We start from the raw sequence: 27,727 nt of genomic DNA on the forward strand, positions 1-27,727 counted from the left end.
GGGAAATTACTCTTTAAAATAGGAGAGGCAACAAAAGTTAGGAAAGAACTTCCCACATACCAGAATGGATGTGAATTAAAAGTAATTTTATTCCACTTCTCAATGACAGTTCTATCATATTTGATAATAAGGCAAGCTACTAGAAGTCCCACAAGACATATCAGACCGTTGAAATAGTATTCAAAAAACAGAGAAGTTCACAGGACAGCCAATTCTTGGGATCCTCAAAATCAGTGGCAAGATTCTCACATTGACAAATTAGATCAGTGTAAATGCTGAAGAAATCAACTGATTTCACTGATGTGAGTGAAGTTTTATACTGGAGCAATTAAGGATAGGCTGTGTATCACTGACTTTAATGAAAAACAGAATCTGGCAGAAAGAAAAGTGAAAAAGCACATTAAAAGTATAATACCAAGGCACAAAAATACATGCTACTTCCAGGCATATACTTTAACAGGTACAGATTTCTGGGAGATTTTTTTTTTATTATTTTTTTTTTGGCAATAGGTGTACTTCTGCCAGGCATGATGCATTGCTCACATGCACCTGTAAAACTCCCATGCATTTCTGGTTCCAGATCCAGTCGATCCAGATCTACATTACTGCAAGGAGAGTTGTGTAAGTTGGCATAGCTTGCTTGAAGATGTAGTAACAATTAAAGCAAATGGAACAACCACCACTGAGGATGTAGTCATCTGTGTTAATGCTCACAGAGTTTACTCCTTTGAAAATGGAATACTGGTGTTACAAAACAAACATGTACAAACAATTTTCAGCTAATAAAAAACAGTTGTCCCATGCTAAATTTTCATAAAGTGTCTAGAAACTGCCGTAATTTAGAGGCCATCAATTCTGTAATCTAAGGCTGTTCACTGAGAAATAACTCAGGATCAGCAAGAGTCTACATAATGTCAGTAAGCGTAGAAAAGTCTGTCCATGTCTAACTGCATTGATATATAGACTATTCATTGCAAGATGAGAGGATGAACTAAACAAAAAAAGACATGAACAAAGCAGAACACGATGAAAGTATGTGACTTGCTAGAGGAACAATAACAAAGAGATGAAGAAGAACATCTATTTAAAAAGATCATTTGTGAGATTAAAAAAAGAGAAACTTCTTACACGAAGTTTAAAGAGGAAAATATGATCAATGCAACTCTAATGCAGGACTGGAGCTAAGTCAAGGGAGTTCAACAATGAAAGACAACAAAACAAGAAGAAATCATTAATAAAAATATGGATGCTATGGAACAAAAGAGTCTTCTAATAATTAGGTGATTGAAATCGGTCCCAGACGGTGAAAAGTCCAATGGAAAGACCTAAAAGCTGAGGGTGACAGAAGAAAGCAGCCACTGAGTCAGAGTACACCCACAGCATTATAAAACCACATAGCAGGATAAAATCACAAACCCATTGTTACGATTATGCTATATTGAGACTATTTTACAGGAATAAAAAAATCCTTAATGGCCTGATCCAAAACCCACTGGAAGTGACATGATTTCTACTGGCTTCAGTGGGCTGTGTATCAGATCTTACATTGCACACTACAAACAGTCTGGATAAGTCGGCTTTGGGTAGGCTCAGCCAGGGAACATCATGGACCCAGCATACATTATTCCATGTAAACGAAAAAAAAAAAAAAAAGGAGTTGTTAGGGCAAATCACATTATATATTAGGGTAAAAGAGAAAATGCTGCTTTATACTGAGATTCATTATAAATAAATAATTTTGAAAACCTGGTCACGCCATGCTGATTAACTAACTGGGCTATCATTTCATCCACCAGCAACATGCCTCTGCAGACTTGTAGGGTCAAATCTAACAGTCTGGAAAGAAGGGGTTCCTTCTCTTCTTCTTACTTTTCCCCTCCTGAGATTTACATGGTGATATACTCCAAGTGCAGTCCTGGTCTTCAGATAGCATGCTGCAAGGACACAAAAAATATGTATTTTTAAAGAAGGAAGAGACAGAGTTTGCCTTGTGAGTTTAAATTATTAATTCTACAGAGCTGATGGATACATTATTTAGTGGCACTTGTTCTCTTAACAAACAGCCCTCTAGATTAGTGGTTCAATACAGTTTTGAATCAAAGCACTAAGCTTCTAATGGCACCAGTCATCTGTCAATTTGAACTGAATTTTTAAACTGGGTTACCTGAATCAATGCAAGTTAAGATCTTTCACTGCCAGGAAATGGTCTCTTATTTGCCATACTTTCATAAGGGCAAGAGCATCTCTGCTTCCTTAAAGCGGTACATAAAACAGTCAGGCAGGAACAATACTCTCAGTAGTAGACAACTTGGTAAATACAACAGCAATACATGACAGTTTTTAAAAAGACTGGGATACCTCTTCTCTTGTGCGTCTGTGTTAGGAGAGGGAAGATCTGAGAAGTTCCCTCAAATTCTTTTGTTGTGGGTAGCTTTCAGACATTAGCCATGGTTGTACTGATCTCACTGACTTGTCTCTGGATTATGGGCTCTCTACTGGAGTCTTGACATATCTTTTCCATCAAGCAGCTACTTCTTAGTAGCTCCTTAAAAGGGGACCCAATACACTGGGCACTAACCAGTAAATATATGGGGTAGATAACATTAACTCATTTACTGATTGTGTCTTGGACACTGCTGAGGACTCCAATGGGCAGAATCTATTGTGGGAACATTATCTCCATACACAGATAAAGAAAAGCTTGACCAGATTTTTAAATGTGGTTTGCTAAAGGAATGAGGCTAAAGCAATCACATTGCCTCTGTACCTCTACAAGTGTGTCTCTGCCCACTACCCAGCTTTTGAGCTCACTGGACATGCTTGACAGTAGTATCAGACTTCAGTTGTAGTAGTAGTGGTAGTGGACTTTAAGCTCTTATGTTTTTACAAATCCAGTAAAAAGGCAGGTGATGAAGGAGAGAATTGGTTAGTGCCCTTACAAATAGAAAAAGCAGCAGCGTGAGCTCACTAATTAGGTGGACACCAAAAATTAATGGGGATAAAAGACAACAGGAATACCCTGACTTCAGATCTTGTGCTCAGTTACTGGCAGGTCAATCCTTGCAGCCAAAGACAGGTAGGCTTCCTTGAATCTTTGCTATGAAAAGGTACAGAAAGCAGAATGGGCAATGTAAAGATCTGGAGGCTGGCTGTATAATTCCTGTGATCTTGCTGGCCCTCCATTTATTCTGTCTGTGAAAGAGAGTCACTCAGTAAAATGGTAGAAAGGTGTTTGAGAGCCTCAGAAAGGGGAAAGCAGAGATGTTGAAAATAATTTTGCATGTTTTTTTCTCTTTAAGAACTATTTAAAAGTTAGTAGGAAGAATATAAGTATACATCTGTCCCTGGTGCAAAGTCTAAATGCTTACTCCGTTTCCCTCTACCATTAATTACCAATGCTACGTATGCAAATATGCTTGATTTAAGGCCATTCTGATCATGAAGCATTATGAGCTAGTGTTTTCTGAACAGCCTGACTGCCTCTGTGCTTTTCAAAGCCATGCTGACAGGTGGTATTTCTGTGCCTTCCTTGGGGTGAAGTTCTAGCTCAAGTGAGATTACAGAAGGGGTCAGAAGTTCACACTCCCCTACACAAACATTAAAATATCATAATGGTTTGCATGAAATTCTGAAGTCACGGAACATGACTACCCTTCTCACCCGGGCTCTTACCAGAAGGTAACGCCACCCTGCATGTGTCCCCGGAGTTCAAGATAAAGACAAAGGGCTCCTGATGTGAATGAAAAAGTCTTGGACTCTGGTCCATTGGCAGGAGTTTCTTGCATTTCTTTCCTTCAGCGCTTTGGATACCCTTCCTCATACCAGAACAGCCCCTTATCTCAGACAGAGCTATGCAGAAAAGCTTGTATATTTACCGCACTCCAAAACCTCTTACTAGATCTCCACATTTTCAACTGATTCACTCCCACTTGCCTAGACTGCAGAGAACCACTGGAGAGCAGCACAAAAGGCACGTGCTTCCGATGATATGTGCTTTGTTGCTCATCTGGGAAGCAAAACTCATGCGACCTCTAGTTTTGCCCTGATCTCAAGCATCACCCAGACACTAGAAAGCCTAAAAGCATGTGCTATAAGAAGCTGTGTATTGTTTCAGACTACTAAGCAGCAAGACTGGTAATGGAGTAAAAATACAAGAATACAAGCAGGAAGTATAATACCATGTTGCAATCCAGCTACAAACAGGGTTTGGGATACCTAAGGCTTCCTTAACTAAGGAGGTCCTAGCCCAGGATTATGTTTTCCTGTATCCTGCTAGTGAGACTCAAGTAAAATCCAAAGACAACAAGCGTCTTGTGTTATCAAAAAGTAAAACAGAACATAATTTGGAGACTGGTCCAAAAATCTGGAGACTGATCTGAAAACACAGATCTTCAATTACTGGAGAATGCTCACTGATGAAATTATCAGCCTTCACTGACCAAAATACTTAGCAAGAAACAGGAAGACCTACTCCAAATCCATTCAAGTCAGTGGAAAGGCTGCTAACAGGCTTCATGAAAGAATATAAAAAGGATGGTACTGGGTTGGAGCAAACAGCCACCTCTGCAGCATCCTGTCTCTGACAGTGACATGTTACAGATGCCTACAGGGACTGTGTAAGAGAAGACTAAATCCAGGGTGACATTTCTCCCTTTATTGCCTTCCTACTCTGGCAATCTGCAGCTTAGAAACTCTCTGAGCCTGAAATAATAGCTGCATCTTTGCATGTAAGCTTTCTTTTGTAACTTCTCTGGTTACTCTTTCAAATGAAAGTTGGTATCCATTGCAAAGGGCAGAAATAAGTTCCACAGCTGCATTGTGGAAAAGTACCTCCATCTCGTTTAAAGCTGCTTTCCTCTGATATCTCTTGACCTCATTCAGAAGAGACATCAAATATTCACTCTTTGTTTACCTCCTTTCACTGCCTTTAACTACCTGTCTTCGACTACCAGATTTCCCAAGCCAAAGAGACTGTGTTTATTTTATCTTTCCACAACAGAGGTTTTTTCATACCTTTCAGCCATTCTCCATCATTATTTTTGTCTACCACATCTTTTTTGAGTCAAAAACATCAGGACTAGAGGCAAAATTCAGACTGTGATACACAGCTCAGTGTCACCTGCCATTAGGTATCTTGCCATTTACTCTCGAACCAGGCATATTACAGCAGACTAAGGTCACACGCAGGCTGCGGCACACAGCTCTCTGCACTGTTTCAGTTCACAGTGATGTCTCCTCATGGAAGATGAGTTCTTGACAGACAACATGCCTATGAGCACATACGCACGGCTAGACTCAGTGGTGACACAAATACTGTTTTAAGTTCATCTGAGCAAGCAGTAAAAGTGTAATTCAGTGCAATGGACTGGCAAGGCAAGTGTGCAGGACAAGTGGATAGGAGACATTAAAAGTTAAAGAATGGCATAACAAGAAATTGGGCCTAGTGTGGAATGGGTGACAGCCCCATTCAGCACAGGCTGCAGCTTAACACTTGGTGATTCCTCCACGTAGCAAGGAACATGCCAGTTTACATTGATCAAAACAGGTGAGTTTTATCACTGGGCTGCTAACTGCAGCGATGCAAGTGATGGCTTTCCCTTGTCTACTTTCAGGGTTAAGACTGCAGAAAGTAGGTGATTTCCAAGTGTTGGGTGGGCCCTGTTCCAGGCTATATCCCTATATGTATATATATACCTTAATATAAGTTTGCCATAGATAACATGCTAGTGTTAAAGACAAATGAGGCTCTCCAAGGCAGCAGTACAAGCCTGGAGCTGGCTTAGCACTGAGTAGATCTTCAAAACAAAAAGCCAGTGCTGTTTCTTCCATGCAGACGTAGGTGTCTCCTGCTGTTCTTCCTGTGTAAGTCAGTAAACCAAGCAAGGCATGCAAGGACACTCAGGGCTCACAAGGTAGGACCTTTCTGAAAAGTGAAAGGATCTTCCTCCTCCTGAGTCCACCAGTCCCTTCTGATCTTATTTCAGTCAGATACAAAACAGCCTTTTGGGTGTTCCTGTATGTGAATGGTTATGAGACACAGGTCCGTGTTCTCATCCACCAGATCCCAGACAGAGAGCTTTGAGGTCAGTCTACTCCAGCTCACTCTCCTTCGCATGTGATCTGAGTGTCACCGACAATGACAAGCTACTGCAGTAATGAGTTACGGGCACCACAACTTAACTGTATCGTGTTCCTTCCTATTCGTTCCGCAGTTCATAAGCAACAGATTTGGCCAGAATAGTCCAAGTGAACTGCAGCAACATGCATGTCTAATCTTGCTGTCTTACAAGAAATTATAATAAGTAATGGAGGAACATCAAGCAGGTAGGAAGGAGCAGCTCTCTGGAAGGCCATAGAGCAGGGTGAATCCGCTAAACCTGCCCCTCGAGCCCTTACAAAACTGAAGGTACCATTTGGCCATGAGACCCCTATGGAAACTATTCACTGAATACAGAAAGTAATACCCCAGCAGTATGCTGAGGGTTCCCAGGTCCCTGACAATGCTTCTATCTAATGCAGGTTTTTTTCTTTAAAATTAAAAAAAATCCTGAAAAGACAAAACTTAAGAAGAATAGCAATGAAGATGTATTATAGTGATTTACTGCTGCTTACTTCCTTGAGGGTAGGATAGAAATACTTACAAATTGTACCTAGGTGTAAAGTGCCAACTACTTCTAATATCTGGCAGTAGGCACAAAGAAGTATTCACATTCAGCACACAGGGCCTCACTGTAGGGAAAGTGAAATATTGACAGCAATTAAATATAGGTATTTGTGCCCTAGTTAATGTGAATGCTTCAAGTCAGTGTTTTCTACCACTGCTCATACTGCCTTTCTCTCCTCCTACTTAAAAAAAAAAAAAAAAAAAAAAAAAAAGGTCTGGGCTGCTATCCTTGTCTGAAAAATGATGAGTAAGGTAGTAGAAGTGAACAGAGGAATTTACTGCTGCCGTCAGTTGCAAAACTTGGCACTCCCAGCCTGAAGTGACTTGGTTTTAAATTTGTGAGGGCTGAACAAACCAAACACAAGCTGTACTGAAAAGAGATCCCTGCTTGCAAAACGCAAGGGAAACTACTGAATGATACAGTAAGCTTCTGACTCTGTGGCACCACCCACTAATATCCTACAGAAATGGACCCCAGTACCACTAACTTCCCTACAGCTCATACTTCAAGTTTGTGTCTGAAAATGTTGCACATGTTTAACCAGCTACTTCATTCCACTCCCTAGATACGTCTGCATTTCAGTGGTGACTGAGGCAATCTCTATTTATAGTTTATACATAAGTTTGAACATGTGCATTGGAAGGGTTAGGGAAAAAAGGTTTGCCAACCTAAACAGCCACCAATAAATTGATGTAAATTAGCTATTTTATCGGAGAGTGCTCATTACTAAGAAGACATATTGTTGCACAGAGTATGTGCAATGTACGTTGCACAACCTTAACAAAGGATATTGATGCCCTAATTACTTTTGTCCTGTTTTGCTAATAAGCTTGCAATCCATCTGCATAAACACTGAGATTTATTTGTTGAGTTTCACCACTATCATTCCAGATATATGCATGAAGGTTAGTTACAATGCACTGAGAGTGAACAACTTTCACCCACAGCAAGCCAAGTAAAAATTAAATTTGTGGTCACTTTTGCTAAAGTTATGACCACCATAATATCAAACGGTAAAATAGTAATTGACTGTCTTCTTCTTACAAAGCTAAAAAAAAGAAACGTTGGACAGATTAGGAGACTGAAAATTAGCACCTCTGGGCTCCATTGCTTGGAATCTAGGGATCTCTATGCACTTGGTCTTGCAGATGGAGAAACTGAGGGGCAAGAAAAAAAAAAGCAACTGGCCTAAATTTAAAAAAATCTATGGGAGCTGCAAGAATTTCCAGAAATTCCACTGCTGCTAACACAATCTTCTGTATTTAACCACAGAAAATAGCGTTTTCTAAATTGCAAAATAAGAAAGAGCAAAAATTGATCTTTTGGAAATCCTGTACGCGTCCTTAACGGAGTCAGACTCTGACAGTCTTTAGTTTCTTACTCTGAAGCCCTTGCACAGAGAAGAACTGTTTGCATTGGAACTGATAGTATTTTGCTTACCGTTGTGAAATGAACTACACAGTAGATTCCAATGATGACAAGGCCGATGATAATGGATGCAACAGCAACCCAGAGTGCATTTCGACCCAGTCTTTTTGACCCTTCTATATCTCCTTGATTATAACTGTTTAAAGCCTGTAGAAGAGAAACAGAGAGTTTGTGATTAAAAAAAAAAACAACACAGAAATCTGCACACAAACCAATGTAACTGCTTTGAACTAATGATAAGTTCTATGCACGTTGACACTGTAGAAAGAACTTCAGAAAATGATTATTTGCTTTGTAAAAATAAATTTCCACTGATAACAGTCCAAGGTAACCAGGGAGTCCAGCTATCTGCTCCACTCATTTTCAGTAGATTTCATTGTACCTAGATGTGTTTTATTTCAGTAGTGAAGCTATACTCATATGATTAGTTCTCTTGCACACACCAGCATAAGAGCTATCATATCAGCGCTAATCCACCCACTTACATAAATCACTGGTTTTTATCTCTGAAAATATTTCTGTAATATATGTGAACTGTTAAGTGTATACAGCTGAACAGAAGTTGGCCACTTCACCAGCAATGAAATAAACTCTTACCCTCTGCAGAACCATAAGCATGTAAATGAGTATAAATAAGCTGCATTTTTAACAGAAAGCCTCAGTAAAACTGGTTCAAGTAGGCTTACTAAATTTCTGTTTTTCCAATGTTTTAATTTCAAAGCAATAGGTAGTTTGCAGGTGATGGATAAAACAAAATGAAGAAAACTATATCATCTGAACAACACATCTGAGTGCCATCTTCACAGGCTAGAAATTCTGTCCCTTTGCATTTTTAGAACGTGCTGATAATTATTATCATGTACATTCAGAGGTGTGCATAAGAAATACAGATATTTTCTCAACAGCCTAAGTTTATCTCTATCCACCCATGATGTGGCAGATGCTTTCAGTTCATCACATGTAAAGATTGCAAGGTGTGATAAGACCACTCCGATCTTCTAGTCTTTCGTGAGACAGACTGTAGGGTTTTCTGAACTGATTTTTTTTTTTTAACCAGGAAATATTTTTAAAATAGAAGATCCAGCAGACACTGAAATATTCCAGTATATGAATCTAAGAGAGTTTGTAGTAACCATTTCCCAAGAATAAGATGCTATCCAAGAGTTTTTAAAAAGGGTGTTATTGCTAAGAATTTATTTTAAAAGATCAGGAGAGTTTGAATTCATAAGCCATGACACTGAGTCCAGATTTCTTTATCAGACAGCACTGTTGAACTATCTCAGTATATTTCTTCAGGGAATCAGATTAGTCATGACCTGTTCTTTAGCATCTTATTCCAGGAAGTATCCCCAAAAGGTGGGGGGTGGAAGTGGGGGGATATGGGGACCTGATCAAATGAACTCTTCTTTGGACTAAGTAATACAAGTTTTCTTTAGAAAATGACTGCATGAGGTACTGCCAGCTTCTGTTATTAAAGTGTTTTGTTTATGAATCATTTTTTGTAGCAAAGGTAGGACAACAATTAATTCACCAGATCTGAGACTTGAGAGCAGAAAATGAATGAACACTGGTGATAACGACACAAAGTTAGAGCAGCAATATGCCCCCTATATGGGTCATTTTCCCCCCCAATAAAAGCCAAATTCTAGCCCTGCTATGGCGATAGAAGTGCCTTCACTGTCACACATACTTTATAGCTAGAGAGGTTTTAAATCTAATCTGAGATTATTCAGACAAATCATTTTACAGCAGTTGAACTAAACCAAAAGAAAGTAGAGCTGCTCTGCAGAGAGGAAATTACTTCTAATACTTTGCCATCATTTATTTCTTTAAGAATTTGGCTGAGATCCTTCAGAGTAAAGCTCATTTGAAAGGTCTGATGAGAACAAGGGCAAAGGACCAAAGGCATTCAGTGATTTCCTTCTCGTGAAAATTAGTCTCTCCAAAGTACATGGGATTTTAAAGGTGATGTTGCCGATGATATCCACTGTAGGAGCCTAACCATGTTGGCTACAGGACAGCTTCAGCGTCATGCACCTCTCCCACATCAAGCACACCAAGTTAGCATACTTCTGCCACTGCGTGGAAATGTAACCATCTCAAACTTAGGAAGCCCTAGTGTTGTTCCTAACGAGACTTGGGTTACCACTGTACAAACAGGAAATCCCACAGTCTGATCCAAATGGAAGATTTGACAGGTTGATTTATTAGCTTCCATGGGTTTTCACTCAGGTCATAAACACTACCACAGTAAGGTATCAAGAGTTGCTGAGATTTTCCTCAAAATGACACGAGGAACATCATTTAGTTACATGACGACTATGCTATATGCTTTCAGAAATCTGTGCTTCTTTTCAGTTTAGCCTTAATGCTGAATTTCATCTTCTTTTAATGCTATTCACGTTCCTATACTATTCTATGTCCAGAGATGTATGACCATGAACGGCTATGGCAAGCTTGGAAAAACGAAAACACCTCACTAGATAGCTTTGTTGCTTTTCAAAGAAAAGCACTTTGACTGCTAAAGTATACTTAGACTTCATGGGATACCAAGAAGAGCCTTTTTGCCAAGCGGAAAAATAATTAGGGACATTATCTGTGTATGTTCTGTCAATTAGTGTACACAGAAGTTAATGGGCTAGATGCATTCTTGCTGTTAGCACTGCAGTAAGATCACTCGTGCCAAGGCAGTCCCAGAGCACTGAAGCCTATATTCCTAGAATTGCATCTCAAGGATAAGTACAGGTACATATTCTCTTGTGTCTAAGAAAGGCTGACCTGCTGATGCGTTTTTGCCCTTAAAGAGAGCACTGATACATCTCTTCCTGGCAGCCTACATGCCTAAACATTTCTCTGTTACAATTCTCTAAAGAATATCTCTAATACCTCTGCTTTGCTGTCAGATTTTGTTGAGGTTGGATAGTGGACTTAAAGGATATATAATGGGGAAAGTGAGAAGAGATGGAGTTGAGAGACAGACACAAACAAATAGGATGACCGCCCAAGCCTTGTTTCCTTAGAGTATTAGCCTAGCTACACCTGATCATTCAGGCAGAAAAACAGTGGCTGTACTGAGGCACAGTCACCCCTGATTCTCCAGCAGTACAGCCTCCTGTTACAAGAGCTGGCTGGCACAGTTCCTCTCACCTGTTACACCCCTGTTCTCAACAGGCCTGTCTACAGGACAAAACCTTTCTTATTTTTTTTTTCTCCAGAAAAAAACTTTCAGGACGGTCAATAAAAGGAAAATGGCCTGGCTTCGTCTTGAGCAGGCTGACTTCTCCTGTCTCTGCCAGCAGCTATAGGTATATATATATATAGCTATATATGAATGTGACTGAGGCTACAGGGAGAAATATTGCAAAAACATCACTGACACCCCAGCCCCTACTTTGCTCCCCTTGCCCACAAACGGACAAGCTTTCCATGACATCTAGACAGTGGTCCTGCAAACACTCTAAGCTCAGATCCCCATGAGGTCTCAAAGCAGGGACAGAGTTGTAAACAACATGTGAGAGCAATAAACTTGCAGTTCGGGAGCATTTTGCTAATGTATTGAGGAAGCCTGGAGAATGTCCATGCAATTCCTGCAGGTACCACATAAATAATTCACCCTGTGCACTTTAATAAGTACTGTCATTTTTATATAAATCCACAATGAAGAGGAGGAAAATAGCATTAATGATAAAGAAGAGGGTTTGGGTGAGACAGGAAGGAGACAAAAGCTTTTTTATTAAGAGGCTTAAATGAAATGGTGCAATTTAGACAGCATTCAAGAAAAAAATAAGAGGTTTGGGGAGTGGTTGGGGTCTGATGTAAAGCTCTTTGAAATTGACTTGTTTCCATGTATTTCAAAGAGCCCATGGATCTAGCTTTCAGTTTTCAACATGGTAGACAACATTAACTGTTAAAGCTTTAAATGTTACATTATTTCCAGTGGCTATGCAATATATGCAGAACACAGCATCTGCGTGCAACATTTGGTCTAACTTCTACAATGAATTTCAGCCATTTTCAGTCTAATACCATATGATTTCTCAAGTTTCTGCTACCTCATTCTCTGTGAAGCCAAAAACTAAATTAAAGCCACAGTTCTGCAGCTGCTTATTTACTGGAGCAATCTTAATGACTTCACCAGGTTCACACACATCGATTTACAAAAGATATTCTCAGTTCAACAATGAACCAACTTAACCTCATATGAACAGAAACACGTTGAATTAGCTACAGACTATTAATCCCTTTTAACATACATTTTCTGTTCCACACCCCCAGAAGACCATTTATGGCAAAAGCAGAAAGAGTACTAAATTACTACAGAAATCTTCTTCCACGTCTTTTACAAATCTGGGCAGAACAGACTGGGGTGCTCTGATCAACATTTGCTATGCTTTGGATGAGCCAGGCTTCAACAAACCTTATTTGGCTGTGCCTGGAAATGAGATACTCTCTCTAACTCAGACCAAAGGAAGAACGAGATGTGCTGGCTCAGTATGACTCCTCACTGTGAACAACAAACGGGGAAGGAGCAGAAAGAGGGACCTGGGGAACAACTCAGAACCAGGCTTGATCTCTGCTTTTCGAGAAATGAAGCAGGCATGTGTTGAACAGGACACAATGAAAGGAGAGTTAGTTTTTCAGGCTGTATAGCCGTATGCAGATGTTGTACCTCTGCAACTCTGGGGACAGGTTGAAAGTATCCTTGCAGAGGAAAGGCATAACCAGTTTGCAGAGATGAGGGCTGTGTGAACATGCTTAAGAACAGCTGTCAAGTCTTGTTTAATATTACTGACTTAAGTACATAATGTTCCATATGGTGTTACGCATCCATGTACCTATAAGCTACTTAGAAAAGCCACATGGAGTTAGATGACCAGTCTGCCACACAAATCTTTGAAATAAAGGTAACTGGAGGTGCAGTACTGAGAAAGGCCAACAAGGTTCATTCAACTATGAGACCTCAGTGATGGTATTAGAGATATCCACATGATTCATTTTTGCATCCTGTTCCACAACCACCACTTAGCTTTGATTCCATGTGTCAGATACAAGTTCACCTGAACCAATCCTCAGATACAGCTGGCATTCCACCGCCAACTAAGTATTGTTTGAGTTCTTGGTAGGGGGAAAGACACCACTGCAGATAAGGAATCAAAAAGCTCAGTGGCACCCTGCCTAGCCACAGACCCATGTCGGAGAAGTCTCTTCTGTCACACGAGCCTCCTGACCTGGCACCTGCACTTCACCCTCCTGTCTTGATGCCTGTGGTCTCACCTATGTGAGAAAGAACAGGGAAAGTCTGAGCTAGGCACCTCTGGGGTTGAGTAAGCCTACTGATAGTACAGCAATACAACACAGCTGTTGGAAGCAACAGGAAGCAGGAGAACTAACAGCATCTGGTTGGAAAGGCAGAAGAGCACTGAAGAGAACAGCAGTCCTACAGCCAGGAGCCCTAAGCAGGATGCTGAGGAAAACAGATCTCCATTTGCTAAGCAAACCTTACACCCACAAGTGACCAGGACCTAGTTTGAGAGAGCAGCTCTTGAAATGCCAAAATATCAACGCACTGAGGCCATTAGCCACCCATTTCATTGGCTATCCTCTTAATTCTGTCATGAGGAATAGATTTCACAAAATGGGTAAGGAACAAGAAGTTTATTATCACAATAGGGAGGACCTGGGAGAAGTTGACTCCAAAAATAAAGTCAAGGAGATAGATCTAGAATGGTAAGATTTGTGTTCTCACAGGTGAGAAAGGAGCGATGAAACCAGTGCCAGAGCTGTAAGCAGGGCAACAGAAGAGACTGAAGACAAATCTGTCATTTAATTTGGGGGTGTGTTAGAGCCCAGACTCTACTTTTAGCGTGAATGCTATTTTCATTGTCTGAATTGAGAACACTTAAAGAGGACATGACACATACAGACAAACAGGGTGCTGAACCATGCCCCTCTGGAAGCCAACACGACTTTTCCTTTCAGATTCATTCTAGGCAGTGGAAATTATTATAGAGAATTCTGCTTTTGTAGGTCTGCATCTCTTCTAACACAAGGTCTTAGGCAACCTGTGCAGACTGCAAAGGTATCTTCTACAAGAAAAGAAGAAAACCCACGCTTGTACCTCAGCATTAACCCTTAGCAACTCTAGGAAATACACTGAGAGAGAGGGAGGTCCCAGCAGAAATAGAGATGAAAGCAGCACAAGTTAAAATGGAGAACCAGGAGTAGTGGTGAATGGAGCAGTTACAAGTCGCAGCTCCAAAAGGCAGGGGAATAGGGCTGTGGAAAATAAGTTTGGACATATTATCTTCATGGAAAAGTTGAGATTTTAGGTATGAATAATGTTGAAAGACAATCACACACAGAAGACAATCACACACAGTGGAGGTTACTGGTTTAGTTTTGGTTTCCTCCCTTTAAGGGAATGGGCAGCTGTGACCTGCACAGACTGTTTAGCATTCAGGAAGTGCTCTTCCCACCCTGGTTTCTATATATCCCACGGAGACAGTTACTTAAGCCTGACTCCAGAAGCCTACACGAACTTCAACTAGGGCGTGGGTAGACATTTCTCCATATGGGGTGCAAAAATCTTTAGAGGCCAGGTTCTGTCCTTTACAGTTAACTTCTGTGAAACGCCAGTGCTTTGGTGAAAGTACTGTCATAGTGAACAGATGCCCACAGCCCCAGATTGTCAGCTCATTACTTTATATAGTGCCCTAAGTGTCCACTGAAAGAAAGGTTGCTGGGTACCAAAACCAGTAGATTTGATCTTTTCAAATCAAGGAAAAGAGCATATTGCTTAATTAGTAACAAAGAAAACAAACAAATTGAAAAATATAAAATGACAGCTAATACTTTTCTTTTCTGGACAAAAATGGTTGTGAAGATGGTTTGGGAATGGCTTCAAGTAATTTTTTTTATGCATGTATCCTAGTATCAAGGTGTGATTACTAATCAATCTTACTCGTTTTAAAAGATTACGTTTGTGTATATTTTGGATATAAATAATTATTGTAATAGCTAATTGCAAAAAGAAACAGCTATATTTTTGCTTACCTTTTCAGCCTGTCTGTCAGAGAAAAGGATGAAAATACACAACATGTTTTAAACCCTTTTCAGCTCCTAAACAACAGAAATACATTGCAGTATTACTGATTACACTGATCATATATCCTATTAGAAAAGTCTGGACCTGACTGTGCAACTTTTAACCGAGAGAAAAAGATTCTGTTCTAACAGTCCTTTTAACTTTAACAGGACTACTGCGTTATTTAGGACTATGTGAATGAATTACATAGGAATAAGCCTGTTCTCTCAGCATACTTGGTACCTGTTTTATAAGGGTTTTTGCCAACAACCTAAAACCATCATTGGTTTGTCTACTTTTCTTGCAAATAAAATCACCATCATGCTAAAGGGCTTATTCACTGAAAAAATAATAAACACACTATCAAATTTGGTTAGTTGAAGCAGAAAACACATCCACTCCTTTGCAAATCTAATTTCTGCTCCCCAGCTGCTTTTCCACATACTTTGTATGTCCAATTCAGCGTGCAAGTTAGTTGATGCAACAAATCTCGTTAACTCGGATAAACTTCCCTCCCTCACATAGCCTGACATTGAAAACTTGACTTGAACTGCCTTTCCCTCTGCGTTTTATGTCTGATAATTTTTTGAGCTGATACCTGCTGGGATAGCTGTATGGACCCCCTGATTAAGTCCTTTCTCACGCTCTCTACCTCACCGAACTTTATCCACATACTGGGGACAAGTGCTTACAGAAGCAGTTGGATGCTCTTTATCCAGATAGCTCCTCCAGCCCCACTCTGCTCCTGCAGCTCCCGACAGGGAGAGCCCAAGCCTGACCGGCTCCATGCGGGAGCAGACAGCTGGGGGTCGCCTGCCACATACACTGAACCCCAACCCGGGGGGGGAATCGCGTTCTCGGGCCGGTCTGCAACTCACCATGACGGCAAAAACAAAGGCTACGATGTTGACGGGATAGGCGGGGCAGAAACAAGCGAGGATGCTGAGGAGCAGGTAGTTCTTGGGCCGCGGCTGCGGCGGTCCGTCGGGGAGCTCATCCTCGATGTTGGTCTCGGGGCTGTTCTCCAGAGCCCTCTTGATGTCGGTGCCTGCGGGGAGAGCGGACATGAGGCTGCGGCGCGGCGGGCGGGCGGCTCGGAAAGCCCAGCGCCGCGCACCGGGCAGGCGGCACCCACGGCGGCACCGAGCCAAGGGAGCCGCCCGGTGCGGTGCGGCGCCTGCGGGGGGGGGGGGGTGTGTGTACGGGGGGGCAGCCCGCAGACACCTCCTCTCCTGCCAAATGTTTTAACACAGCAAATTCAAGGAGGGAATACGTACAAAACCAAGCCGTCGAGAGTGGCACCGTGGTCCGGCTGCGGATGGCTAGAGGCACGGCGAGGGGTCCCGAGCTGTCGCTGTCCCACTCTTCAAAACGTCCCCCAGGACATGCTGCTGCTGCTGGCACAGCAGGGCCCAGAGCCACATGACCCTTGGCTGCTCCCCCGTTTTTCTGAAACTTTAACCAGTACAGTTAAAAGACTTTAACTCTGTGTTATCCCCGGGGAGAACTTCGCTATCTTCTCAGATTCTCGTTTCTGGTGTCAGTGAACTCCATCAGCAAGTGGCATAAAGTCTGCAAAGGCATTGTCCTTTGATCAAATGAATGGGGAATTGATGGGAATTTGTTATCTAACCCAAGTGACTTGCTAAACTTAGCAAAAATATTAAAGTTTGGCTGAAAATAGCCTACTTAAAAAGTTTGGTGGCTCAAGCTCAGAGTATTTTGGCCAATTTCTACCAAGTGGTTCAATCCCTACTAAACATTACACCTGTAAGGTGAAATCCACTCTGGGGAAAGCTTGAGGGGGAGCATGGAAATCAATCAACCAAAACCAAACACAAATCAAACATATAAAGATCTGCTTCTATTATGGCTTTGAAGCTGATGAAGAAAAGGAAAACAGCCAGCGTCCAGAAAGGAACGGGCTCTGATCATGCCATGTACCATAAAAAAAAAAAAAGAACTTTATACCTGCATGGAGATTCAGCCAAACGGAGGGACTTTTGGGCAGATGAAGGTTGGAGTTGAACATTTGCACTGTGTCTGGCTCCTCCTGGAAGTACTTCATTAATTCAAGTTACAGCAAACAGTAAAGTATGCTTAGAGCTTTGTGAAGGACCTACCTTTACCATTGGGAGTTTTGCAATTGACTTGAATGCGCGCTGTGTTTCCTGTTCATGTATGTCATCCTACAAGATATAACACAGACAACATAGTAAAGACCTATGTAAGTGCAGTATTTTTACTTCCATAGACATTAATCACCTCTCAGGCTGCATCCCTGGAATATCACATGGAATGAGAATTTACTGATCTATCAAGATGTTGAAAGAAAAGATTCTGTATCTTTAGGAAACAGTAAGAAATACCAAAGTTAAAGCTGCTTGCCAATTTACCCATTAGTGTAAAGAGCACAGGCTCTTTGTAGCTGTAAAATCTTTGATTCTCCCCTGTTCTCAGCGGACTTTAAACATACACGAGACAAGCTCAGAAAATACAGTTTGCATCACATTGCACAATTACTTTTAGAATTGATTTCAAAAGGGATGGAGACCATGGACTTACCTTCTGCAAGTGACCAGCATCTTTCAGGGCCACGCAAGCCTTTAATCCATGAAAACATTTTCTGGGAAACATTGCAATGGCATAATGAGTTTAAGTTTGTCTGGTTTTAGTTGAAATGCTCACAGGTAGATAAGAATCTACTATCAGGCATGTGAATGTAAACATCTCATTTACGTGAGACAAGTTGAGCCATTAGCATTGAACATAAACAAGCACAACAAAAAGCTGTGTGCAAATCCACTCTAAAGAGAAGGCAAAGTTGTGTGCAGAGACCAGGGAGTCTTGCAACTGGGGTATGAAGATGGAATATATATTCTTACTATCTAATGTCAGACATTTAGTTTAAGTGCCTTTATGGGGAACCTCAGAGAAGGTGATTCAGAGAATGGTGGAATTACCAGCCACAGCAGGTTAACAATCTTCCACTGTGGAGCATGAACTACAGGAGCAATATGGGCTCTGTTAAGCTGGACTATGTGAATCCCTTCCCAGGTCTCTCAAAGATGCAGACCTAAAAGTAGAAGCCAGGATTCTTTGTGCATTTCTAGGAACAGCAAAGTCTAATTGTGCAAATGATGCTGCTAAGGCATGCTAATGGATTGGAACGGAAGCAAGAGACAGGAAGTGGTGAGATGCATGTAGCTATGAAAGATGTTATAAGATATTCAGGGGCAATTTGTGATAATGAGAGCTCATTAAGAGGTTTGTGAGACAAAGGTTCTGTCATAAAGCAGTTAGTGTAGCTGAATTTAGTGGTTTGTTTTACGTAGAAGATGGGTTGAAATCCAAGAAATATATCACGCTAGGACTAGATGGCTTAAATTTTAAATGGTACTGACTTGTAGCCACTTATTGAGATAAAGAAAAAAAAGGAGATATTCAGCCAACAGCTTGGTTTCACATAGTGCGGTGATGGAGGGTGGTTATATTCCCAAGAACCTGGGAAAGGTTCTTACCTCAGAGAGAAGAGGTGCTGAGGTAGCTCAGCAGAAAGCTGTGAAAATTCTTTAAAAGCATTAACTGAGAGTTTTGAGGTGTAGCTCTGTGGAAAGGAATCATAAAAACAGCCCTCCAAGAGAATGAGTCAGAGCACCCAATATACTTGCTTGCAGCCTTGCACTTGAAGCTGAGTCTTGAAAAAGAAACATAATTTTCTGTCTGATCACTCTGCACAGAGCAGAGACATTCCCAGTGATATGAGTAAAGCAACATGTTGGATAAATTGCTTATCATGATGGGCAAAGCAGATGGGCTACAGACATGCAGTTTCAAGATTTTTTGTTAAAGGTCTTCTTCCCCTGATTTTGGATGGTGCTATATATTGACAGCAGGATTTGTCATAATACAGAATATGATCTCTCCACCATGCTTTGCTGTATTGCTGACTGGTAGAGCTCTCCTCAAAAGCATGCTCATGGCTCACAGTTGTTCTGAAAAGAAGTTGTAATGTCTGCACGCACAAGTCAAAGTCCAGAGAAAGATCAAAAATAAGAATTTAATGCTCAGAGGTTGTTTGGGGCTCATGTATATGTCCAGACAACATGATACAAGGAGCTTCCTCATTAGTTCTCCACAGCATTAAGGGAGTAGAGACTTTGCAAATCACGATGAACTCTTCTCAAGTGCACTTGACAGCTGAAGTCAGGCCAGAAGGACCAGGTGAGATGTTGTACTGGCCTGAGAGGCTGGTCAGATAAGCTGGGCTTCCCCAGCTCGGCGTAAGTTAAAGGAGGCATTTCTAGCAATGTAGTTCTTTCTGGAACAGCATGGCGATGTAACATCAAACTGACCTTACACGGCACACTCAATCCCTACGGCAGCAGAGCTGGTGAGGGCCCAGCACCTCATTTCAGATCATGCTATCTACACTCACGATGGCAAAGATGAGCACATTGCCCTTTTCCAACTGCTCTTAGAAAAAAAAAGAGAAACTGAAGGTTTTTAAGAGAGTGTAGCATGCGCGATAATGACAAACTAATAACCCTTTATCCAGGAGACTGAAACTAAGCTTGCTTGAGGGCCCTCACATTCCCATTGATTCAGTGGGAGCCTAGCAAGGGTGTTATTAATTTATGATGTTGAATCAGATAGGTTGAGTTCATTGGTTTTCACACATATTAAATATTCACACAGTTATACTTTTCCTTAGACAGAGAACTGCTGTATTATTTAACTGAATACTGTAGTCAAGATGTTACAAGAATAATTTTGATGGTGATTTCTCATTACCACAGTAGTGGGTGGGCTTATAAAGAAGATAGAGACAAGTTGTCTGAAAATTACTTATTTTCCATGAGAAACAGAAAGAGTCAACATCTGTGCATGGCAAAAGGTGTTGAGTCAAGAGGTATATCTGCCCTTTAACTCTTTGTCATAAATAAATGAGAACATTCAGGAATCGAACGCCAAAAACCAACTTGCTTTATTTTTGGCCAACTTGCACATATTTGCATTACCCTGCACTTCAAGAATTAATTCAGACCTTTCCCTAAGTCTGTTCCTATCACTGTCATTATTTCTTCTAGTATATAACCAGTTAGGTCACAATGGGGGCATGTCTCATCTTTTCTGCTTTTGAAGTGGGCAAGGTTTAATATGTGTCATATTAAATAGCATAAAGTGTACTAGCTGGAAGTGTGCATGTTCCCTTCCTTAAAAACGTGATCAGGACTTTTTTTGCTAATGTATTTTTGTGGGTGTTACTGAGTCAGCAGTGCCTGAGGGGCTGATGCATTATTCTACCACTGGGACTAGCTTCTGCTGATGTTCTAATAGGTATCATGAGAGAAATGCTTTTCTTAGCTTAAACATAACTATGCTATTTTACCCTTGCAACAATATGCTCTTACTTTTCACTGTGGATTGTAACAGTAGGCTGTGGCTTTGCAAACATCAAACATCCCTGATGGGCTGTTGCTTTGGTAAATTATTCATGGTAAATTAATGTGTGATCAGGGAAATGTCCAGATAAAAACTAAAGTTTCCTTTGCAGTCTGAGACTTTTTTCATTCATTGTTAAACTTCTGAAATACTATCATAATTTGAAGCCAATAAATAAGTTGTCTGTACAAACCTGCTAGCGCCTAAACACATGTGAAGATGTCTTTATATGTTTGTCATGATCTATCCTTCTTCTATTCCATTTCCTGGCTTCTGACCTGCCTGATCTCATCACACATCAACATCAAAGAATCTGTTAATGCAGCTCAGACAGCAACGGGCATCTGCTCAGTGCTGTGGGTGACCTGTGTTGTGCTGTGAGGAGTCCTTATTTTATCTCACTGTTCCATTTTCCTGGAAATGAGTTCATATTCTTGGAAGTTTTTCTCCTTGTGACTGACAAGACAGTCTGTTGTAGCAGTCCCCTTGCAGCACTGAAATGGCAGGATTTATCTTACCTCACTTTAAACATCTCAAAGCTGAGCATCAAAGCTCTGACTTCTTTTAGAATCCATGGAGAAGGCAGCACCCAAAGAGAGTCTGTGTGTATTATGATTAAAGTTAGGGGAGAGAAATTCCAGCCAGGAATTTTGCTTATAAGTCACTTGTAAAGCACATTTTGAATCCATTACCATGCTAATAAGTGTTTGTAGCAGAACTTGAGCAATTCTGAAATTTGTGAGGTATTTGTGTTATCAAAGAAACGGCAATGGTAATTTGCTGTCTAATTCTTACTCAGCAAATAACAGAAAATTGCTGTTTTGAATAATTTTCATAAATTCTCTGAAAGCTTTTTATGAAAGTGTTTTAAGATTATTTATTATTGTTTCATCTCATTCTGTTAATTAAGGCATTTGATGCAGACAATGAATTAAATTGGTTCTCACTCACCACAGAGAGAGTCTGTAATCTTTTCACAGACTACTCTGAATCAGCTCCAGCTTCACACAGGAACAAACAAGAGCAAGACACAGGCATGGCTCTGCATATTGTTCTATGGCTGGACTAGGTCAGTAACATTACCTACAAATAGAGTAGGGTTGAACCAAAAGGCTAAATGCACCCATTAGGGAAAGTCTGGATCTGGATTCAGATCTGAACTTGTGGAATAAGCTGAATACTAATTGTTCTATAAATTATTAATATATTTAGCACTTTTCCGCTGTGTAGCATCCCAAAGGACCATCTCTCCTTTTCTCACACATATACACACGTACTCTCCTTTCATTAAGGAGAAATAGAGTAATTAGAACAGTCATCTAATTTGGATCTGACTGATCAACACCCCTGCAGCTTTACTTCAATGAAATCGCAGTGTCCTAGAACACACTGGTGAACACAGCCCAAATCTCATTGAGAGATCATTTATCAGGTAAAAATGGCAAGCAAGACAATGTGATATGTAACCCACCAGGAAATAACCTGGATGTACAGGTAACAGGACATTATTCTTTTTCCTCATTTATACATTACATTGGATGACTATTTAAAAAATCTGTTCAAGTTTATAAACTCAGTGTTCACTTTTGTCCTGTGATGTAAAGTCAAGTTGCAGCACTGATAAAAACAACTGTGTTGACAGGAGTACATCAGATTGATAAATATGCAAATACTCCATTTAGGGACAGAATTGCCACACTATTCTCTATGGCTGTCAAAAATCCTGGTACAATACTATCTCAGAAAAGATGCCTCTTTCAGAATGCACCTTGAAGGGGTACTTGGAAAACCGAGCTTTAGCTGTATGCCTCTACTCAGGTAACTTCTCTTAGTCCCCTCCATAGCTAAGAGACATAACTGCTCCTCCAGAAGTGACTGAAATCCAGAGTACTTACACTAACTTGTGTGGGTACCCTTGAGAAGGGCTTCTCATCCCCTTTGACTGTAGAGGGGGCTTTAACTGTAGAGAAGGACTGGCTAGTTAATGTTCCTAGCATGTGAAGGAGGAGTCTGACTGTCCATTGCTCATCCCCCTGCAGCTTCTCATGCTAAGTGACTGTTTTGTTTAAAAATTAGTGTTTTCTCTTTACACTTCATGCTTGAAAAAATCTGGTAGTCCTCTTGAAGGATTTGGAGAGGGCTTCTCAGAAAGCTGAACAATAGTCCGTCCTTCCTCATGTTCTGAATTCTTTTTGCAAGGTTGTAGCAGGATGCACTGCAAGCCTGCAGTAATCAAGTCTTTTTTTTTTTCTTTCTTTTTTTCAAAAGCAAAAGATTGCTTTTTGTCAGTTTTATCTCAGCCTCTTAGATTATATGGGTCACGGTTGTTCCTCTTTTCCTACAACAAATGGGAACAGTTGGGCATTGTAACCTTTCCTCCACACTTTTTGTGTGGAGTTTCCATTATAGACCATACGTATTTCCCTTAGCTGCAACCTGACCTACTTCGTAAATATGGTTTAAAGAACCATAGGTAGGAAATAGCCTGTTAAAGGCAAATATTTGTTAGAACATTCTGGGAAACATTCTAATAAATTATCTACATAAGACAATGTTTCAATGACTGTTACAGTAATCTAGCACTGGAAATAAATTAAATGCCACATTTGTCAACTACAATGGGTTCTTTTAAAAATCCACTACAATTTATAGTACAATGACTAAATCCGTCATATATAGTTAGGTGCAATTTACAATGCAATGTACTAAAGCACAGCCACCCTAATAAAAAACTATATAGATCATACAGAAAATGAACAATCCTTTGTCAGAAAAAAGGAAAGAAACGTCAACAAAGAAAAAACTCTCAGCCTTTCCCTCCTTCAGAATTTTATTCGTATTCTTGCAAACTGCACTGCAGAAGTCCAGTTCAACAATGGAACATTGGAATCCTGAAAATTGACATTGTTAACTGTTGTTAATCAGGACTGACACCATTGAAAATAATGTAATTGGGTGCGGATGCTGCAGTAACCAGACCAAAACCTGCAGGAGATTTGTGCAGCTATAGCATGCAGCTCCTTTGGAATTCATATTCTCATGAGAAAGAGTTACCTTTGAGCTTGCTCTGGTTTGTGCACAGATTCTTGTGATATTCTTTCTTTCCTAGTGGAATATGTCTTTTATTTCCCTTTTGCTCAACTGCAGAATAATTTAGAATCTGACTTTTATTCCCTAAAACTGTCCTTTAGTATGGAAAAGACCACTTACCTTGAAGAGTAAGCGTCACTGCCAGCTGTGGTGTCTTCCTCAAAACATGGAACTCAGTGGCTGGATTAATGCAAGAAATGCTGTTGTTTCCCTGCACAGCAGGGAAAGAGCATTCCCCTCTTCTCACTGTTGAAAGGTCTTCTGGAATGAACATCCTTCCTGCTTACTGTTACCCTGGTAAATAGACAAATACACCTTGAAACGTGCTACAGTGACACTGCTATGCTGGACCTTCACCCAACAGGCTCAACTTTTCCCTTCTCCAATATTGTCATAAAACACAAGTAACAGGTAGATCAAAATCCATCTATGTTCCATCTTTGACATGGAACAAAAAAAAATGATTAAGAAGAATACAAGAAACAAGTCACACAGGGTGCTTTAGGCCCCAGCACATCCTTCCAGCTTCTTGCTATCAGCTGTTTATGGACTGAGGAGGTTAGACATTGATTTATTTCAGCCAGTAGTCAGATAAATCCAAGAAGCCAAGGTTTTGGTAAAGGAAAGCAACCCCCAAATACATAGCTGCAAATTTTAAAACAGAAGGAAATGTGTTTCTTACCCAGAACAAATGAAGAGTGAGACAGAACAAGCCATGCTAACCCTTGTTGGTTGTAGCAGAACAGAAAGGTAAAATGTCTGCTTCCAAAACCTTTTCTTCCAGGTTCTCTACGTGATGGGCCTGATGGGCTGGCTAAAGTAGCAGACTCCGTATCAGGGATGACTATTACCTTCAAAGGTGCAATTCAGTTCCAGACAAAGCAGGAAAGATTAAGCTTTACTTCCACTCACCAAACTCCAGGCTCTGGATGGAGAACAGTCCTACCTACACATACATTTGTGTATTTCTGCTCTGATGTTTCAAAATAGCTCTGATTTTATTTTCTATAAACCAGCCTTTGACAGTACTCTTAAAGGCTTCCAGTAAAATGCATTATGAAGGTGTCTCTGAGCCTTTTAGCACACGCAGAATGTTTGGAAGTCTGTAGACAGAGAAGTAGGATGGGGACTTCAGCAAGAATGGGTCTGTACAGAAACCTCAGTGCCACTGAACAGCTAAAGGATTTGTCCAGATCAATGACCTCTTGCCTTTGGTATGAGTTCAGCACTGGTCCTTCTTTGGAAGCTGTTTTTAGGCATGTGAGAAGAAATCTCACCAGAGACAGAAAATTAAGGTTGGGGTATCTGAGAATCCTTCCTAGCTGCATTCCTTCTGTCACATCTTTTTATTCACTTTGATCCCTTTCTTTTGGTGGTCTGCCAGTTTTTCTACTGGGAAGTGTCTTTTTTATTTTGTGTAGGCTTGCTGCATAACAAAAAGTATGGCTACAGACTCTCAGTGCCTTGAATAAAAGATTGAGCTGCTGGTTTTAAGATCAGCCTTTGCCCTTGTCAAAACAAGCCATTCTCATTTTACAGTAATCAACACCAAACAAGGTCAATCAGAATCTTTCCACTGACCTTATTACAAAATAAATCTGGGCCCAAATATCCTGGGGTTTGTTAGCCTGAGCTTTTATCTTCTGTAATACCGCAACAGTGATATTTATTAAAACTTAGCAAAAAGAATTGCTGTTATTAATGTCTGAGGCCAAATATAGTTACATCTCTTTAACACACAGGCACGAAGACATTAATTTACAAGACAGCAGAACAGAATGGTGATACATAAAGCTGGAATTCCAATTAGAAAGACATACACTGGTTTCTGAACACCCCTACAATGACTGTGACATTTATTTATGGTAAAACAGCCTATCTCTGAGAAAGAGATGTTTATTTTATAATCCCTATTTATAAGATGCTGCTTTTTATGTCCTAGGTAAAACACAGTGGGAGTATTGCCGCTGATGTAAAAGAATGGCTGCCTTCTTTTCTACCATGGTGAAATCTTTCCTACAAAAAGAGCAAAGATGACAATTTCAAAACCACTGTGAAGCAGAAGGAAAGGGTGAGCTGCGAAAGAAGAATTACTCTAATTGTTGTGTTTTCCACTTGCCAGCCTAATAGCCGAGCAATTCTCAAACAACAATAACTTTCTGCCTTGCTACTAGTAAGACCCAGAAAATGTTCTTATTTCAGTTTCACAAAGGTGTAATCTGAGGAGGGTGGGATTTGGATTACACTTAGAACATAGCAGGCAGTGGGAAACAGCAAGATTCTCTGCCTGAGAGTTCATTGCTTGAATCCCCCAAACATCCCTCCAGTGGATGAAGTAAGCGGCCCACCCAAGCTTGCATGGTTCATTTGGACTAACGGCATTTGTGAATGACTAGTCTATTTGCTGAAGCTGTAAAGGACCAGAACAGAATTGGAGGAAGGGTGAGCAGGCAGCACTAATCCAGCAGCTCTAATACACGTACTGTTGACCTTTGGCTTGGACTCCTGGTGTGCCATCTCCAGTGTGTTAAATGGGTTACTTTGAACCTACCTTGCAAGAGTGCACCGAAGGAGTGACTGTGAGATGTTCAGAGAAGTAACCTCTTTGCATTATTTCAATCCTTTAAATAAGCAGACAGAGACTTGAGTAGGATTGAGGATCTTGTCTAGTCAGTAATGAGGAAACTAAGTTTGTCAGGAAGCAGGAAAAGGGAAGCTGCTATTTTTCTACAGAGAAGCTCTTTCCCACCTCAAGATAAAAGCAGCAGAAAATGTTTCATTAGGATGGTGCTAGAGGAGGAGAAAAGATGATCTGCTTTCTAGAGGAGGAGTCCCTTCCATTACCTGGTGACAACAGGAGAGAGAAGAGCCATTGTCAAACTAAATCATGTACAAGATTATTTTATAATGTTACAAAAACTACATTAGAGACTCCTAACATTCAGGATTGGCTTCCTGCTTTTGGAGCTCAAATTACTTCTCAGACATTACCTAATTACATTTGGCACAATCATCTCCTCTTACACGCAGGCAGACACATTAAGTCACATGCTCAGCTTTTATAAGCTGCTGATTTCAGCAGCATTGCTGATGTTCTCCAGCTGAGGACAAGTCCATTACCATTTCTTATATGTGAGGAAAACTCATAGCCTTTTCATTGGCATCTTCCATATAGAGAGGAATGGCTAAAGTGAAGGTTTCACCTTGTGTAAACACAGATCAACCAGAATCTTCCAAGCTGCTAAATAAAGATTTCTTTCTGTTTGCATGTAGTATCAGCTGTCACCACAGGGTGACACAACAGCACAGACAATGAAACTCAGATCACTGTGAAATGATCTCAAAAGGGCAGTAGATGTAGAGGTTCTCAAAACCCATGGAGGCATGCAAGGAAGTTGTTTTTGTTTAAAAAAAAAACAAACGAAAAAACACACAGTGAACATTCAGAACTGAGGTCTGACAGGTCAGACTGAGACCTGATCCCGCTTATCTGGTAGAAGCATTGACACTGATTTTACTGGGCACTAGATCTGTCCTACAGCATTTGGAGATAGGTTTGCCATTGGATTTTAAGAAGGAGGGAAAGAAAATCTGAGACAGGAAAATATATGGCTTTGCTACCAGTAAAAATGCTAGGCTACCACCACCACATACAGAGTAAGAAAAGTGGAAGCACAACAAAACTTTTAAGGCTCACTTTTTACGATGGCTGTAAGTAAAAGAAAATTGTGGTTTTGGTTCTTTTCCTTGAAAAACATTCACCTCTTGTTATGAGACTGAAGAAGGGAACAAAATAAGGTTGTTAATCAATAACATGTTACACATCAGTGGTCACTATACTCACCTGACTCCTGAGTTGGCAGCGTTTTTCCTTATTGCAGCTGAAGGATTAACAGCCTTTCTGGCAAATGGGCCTTCGGGAAGCTTTGACAGCCAGGTAGGCAGCTCATTAAGATCATCAACTTAGAAGGTCATTGATTCTATTACCCAGCAACTGTGACCCACCACAAAATAG

General features: G+C 40.6%; 1 protein-coding gene across 3 annotated transcripts; it reads right to left on the reverse strand.

Moving 5' to 3' along the window:
* Positions 1 to 69: 69 nt before the first annotated feature.
* Positions 70 to 27,631, reverse strand: TMEM233 (transmembrane protein 233). 3 transcript variants are annotated; one of them, XM_080559177.1, is made up of 7 exons: positions 23,833 to 27,631; positions 17,301 to 17,366; positions 17,149 to 17,230; positions 16,455 to 16,632; positions 16,056 to 16,225; positions 8,106 to 8,240; positions 70 to 1,934 (listed from the first exon to the last, which is right to left on the reverse strand). In XM_080559177.1, the coding sequence occupies exons 3-7, from the start codon at positions 17,152 to 17,154 to the stop codon at positions 1,923 to 1,925; spliced, it is 501 nt and encodes a 166-aa protein (XP_080415303.1). In that variant the 5' UTR covers positions 17,155 to 17,230; positions 17,301 to 17,366; positions 23,833 to 27,631; the 3' UTR covers positions 70 to 1,922. The 3 variants fall into 3 exon arrangements, with proteins under 3 accessions (XP_080415303.1, XP_080415304.1, XP_080415302.1); XM_080559178.1 differs by lacking the exon at positions 23,833 to 27,631 and adding an exon at positions 21,141 to 21,157; XM_080559176.1 differs by lacking the exon at positions 17,149 to 17,230.
* Between the last annotated feature and the right edge of the window lie 96 nt (positions 27,632 to 27,727).

Source organism: Anser brachyrhynchus, assembly GCF_964034855.1.
Source record: "Anser brachyrhynchus genome assembly, chromosome: 17".
In the NCBI taxonomy this organism is placed as follows: domain Eukaryota; kingdom Metazoa; phylum Chordata; class Aves; order Anseriformes; family Anatidae; genus Anser; species Anser brachyrhynchus.